The sequence below is a fragment of the Lampris incognitus genome, chromosome 3 (genome assembly GCF_029633865.1).
Source record: "Lampris incognitus isolate fLamInc1 chromosome 3, fLamInc1.hap2, whole genome shotgun sequence".
Classification (NCBI taxonomy): Eukaryota; Metazoa; Chordata; class Actinopteri; order Lampriformes; family Lampridae; genus Lampris; species Lampris incognitus.
The window spans coordinates 2,455,304-2,457,500 of NC_079213.1; the positions used below are offsets into that span (position 1 = coordinate 2,455,304).

The following is a 2,197-nucleotide window of genomic DNA, read 5'->3' on the forward strand; positions in this document are numbered from 1 at the left end:
TTTGAAAAAAGTTCTGTGGGAATAGATGTTATGTTTTTATCATATAAAATAACTCCATGGCCCGTAATGCCTCTAAGCCCCGCCTCTCTTCTGGTTTGCAGTGCTGGGATTGGCCGGACAGGTTGCTTCATCGCCACAACGATAGGCTGTCGGCAGCTCCAGCTTGAGGGAGTGGTGGACGTACTGGGCATAGTGTGTCAACTACGAGCAGACAGGTCTCAAACACACACACACACACACACACACACACACACACACACACACACACACATCTTAATGTAGTGCAGTGTGTTACAGTCTGTTTTTGTGTCTTTCTGTTTACCTGTCTGTGTGTCTCACTGTCTCTCTGTCTGTGTGTCTGCAGGGGGGGGATGATCCAGACAGGGGAGCAGTATGAGTTTGTCCATCATGCCTTGGGCCTGTACGAGTTACGCCTGTCCACCTCATCCGGCCAATGACCTGTCGCTGTCACAGGAAGCATCAGCTTAATTCCGGAAGTGCGCTAATGTAGCACTTCCTCTGCTGTTAGTGGCTCGTACCCAGAGACTGACATTTGTGAGTTTCTGAAGAAGAAGAAGAAGAAGAAGAAGAAGATTTAAGGTTTGATTTGCAGCCTGGACAGCCATTAAAAACAGCTGAGAGATGACCTACTGGCGGAAAAGGGAGATTTAAACGTCTGATTATGGAATGTATACTTTCTTCTTCTCCTGCTCTTCTTCTTCTTCATCCTCTTTTCCTTCACTACTCCTGGTGTCTTTTGTGAACCGTTGTTTGGAGGACTTAGACTGTTGGATTGTCTTTTTAACCGGCCGGCTGTCCTTTTTGTGCAGTCGTACCTCTTCGTTTTACCGTCACGGAGACTTTCAGGCTGTTGGGACTGACTGACTGACTCAAAGTGGAGGTGTTATTCAGTAGCACTTGTTGTTTGGAACTTTTAGGATTTTAGAATATTTTGTAACAAATTTGTTTTCTATATGATGAAAGTTATGGGAAAATGACTGTTAGTCGGGACGCCTTGGGTTGAGGTCATGCTTGTATAGTTGAATAATCTCTCCCCCCATGCGGTACTTTATACATCTGCGGTGTGGTGTTTGTGTTGTTATAAATGCTCTCAGCTTCGTGAATAGCTCCATGCTAACATTATTTTCCAATGTCTCATGCTAACATGAATATCAGATTAATCCATAAGCCATCAGTAGCAAATCTGTGCTAACCTGTAGAAGCTGGTAGCAGCTTTAGTGCTTCAGTGCTAACCTGTTGATCATGGCAGTGCTACGTTAGATGCTAATGCTAGTATTTCATATTGAAACATGGTCGCCACCGCACACCTCTGGAAACTCTCCTGTGCCGATGCTAACCCAGTCTGTCAATGCTAAGCCAATGGGGGCCTGCTTAGAAAAGACAAGACTATATGCTGCATGGCTTTCTGTAAACTAATGTCTAGCATTAAAAGCTAATATTTTAACGTAAGTGAGGGGGTATCATGAACCATGGAGGAAACAAGGACGGGGACAGATTGAAATGTTTTCGGTCCGGTTTGCTGTTTGGCGGTGCTAAGAGTATCAAATGTCCTTTTCTATTCATGGAAGCTGACAAGTCATATGTATAGATGTCACCTTGTTTTTATTGGACCATTTTATTCATTTTTTCAGACTTAGTATTTTGGCCAAAATAATGTGACCCTATTGAATAAGCTTTATTTGGCTCGGGGGCTGGGTTTCCTTAAATCCTGTGTCGTCTAATGTGAAACAGAACCCACCAGCAGTTCTCCAGTGAAGGTTCAGACCAGTTTCACACTCATACCAGATCACAATATCCGGTTCTGGATGTAGATATGGTGTGCAGGTGTTCCCTCCAACCAGTCAGTACACCAGCTGAGTTTACTGGTTAACACACCTTCAACCAGACAAGACAGACTAACCAGTGAAACCAGCTAGTTTAGAGACTCGTTGACCTGGTTACTGGTCTGGTTTGCATCCTGTTTCTGAACAGACATACATATAAAACTCTACCTTGTTGTAAATTGCACCTTGTGTGTTCGGTAACTCTGACTTGTATTGACAGTTCTTGTGTAGAAATGTCGCTTTATACCAAAAAAGGGATGAGCTGAGGCTACAAAGCAGTCTTAATCATATTAGGTTGTTTAAATGTCATTACAACAAAAGCTGTGTGAGTAAAAAGGTTTTATTTTTCTACC

The 2,197-nt window shown here is 43.3% G+C and overlaps 1 protein-coding gene across 1 annotated transcript in view; it reads left to right on the forward strand.

Moving 5' to 3' along the window:
- The window catches only part of ptprr (protein tyrosine phosphatase receptor type R), a 59,870-nt gene extending 59,172 nt beyond the window's left edge, over positions 1-698 (forward strand). Inside the window, 2 exon segments of the mRNA XM_056275726.1 lie at positions 102-215; positions 365-698. Of these exon segments, the coding sequence (XP_056131701.1) occupies positions 102-215; positions 365-458 (208 nt within the window). The 3' untranslated portion in view covers positions 459-698.
- Positions 699-2,197: the final 1,499 nt, after the last annotated feature.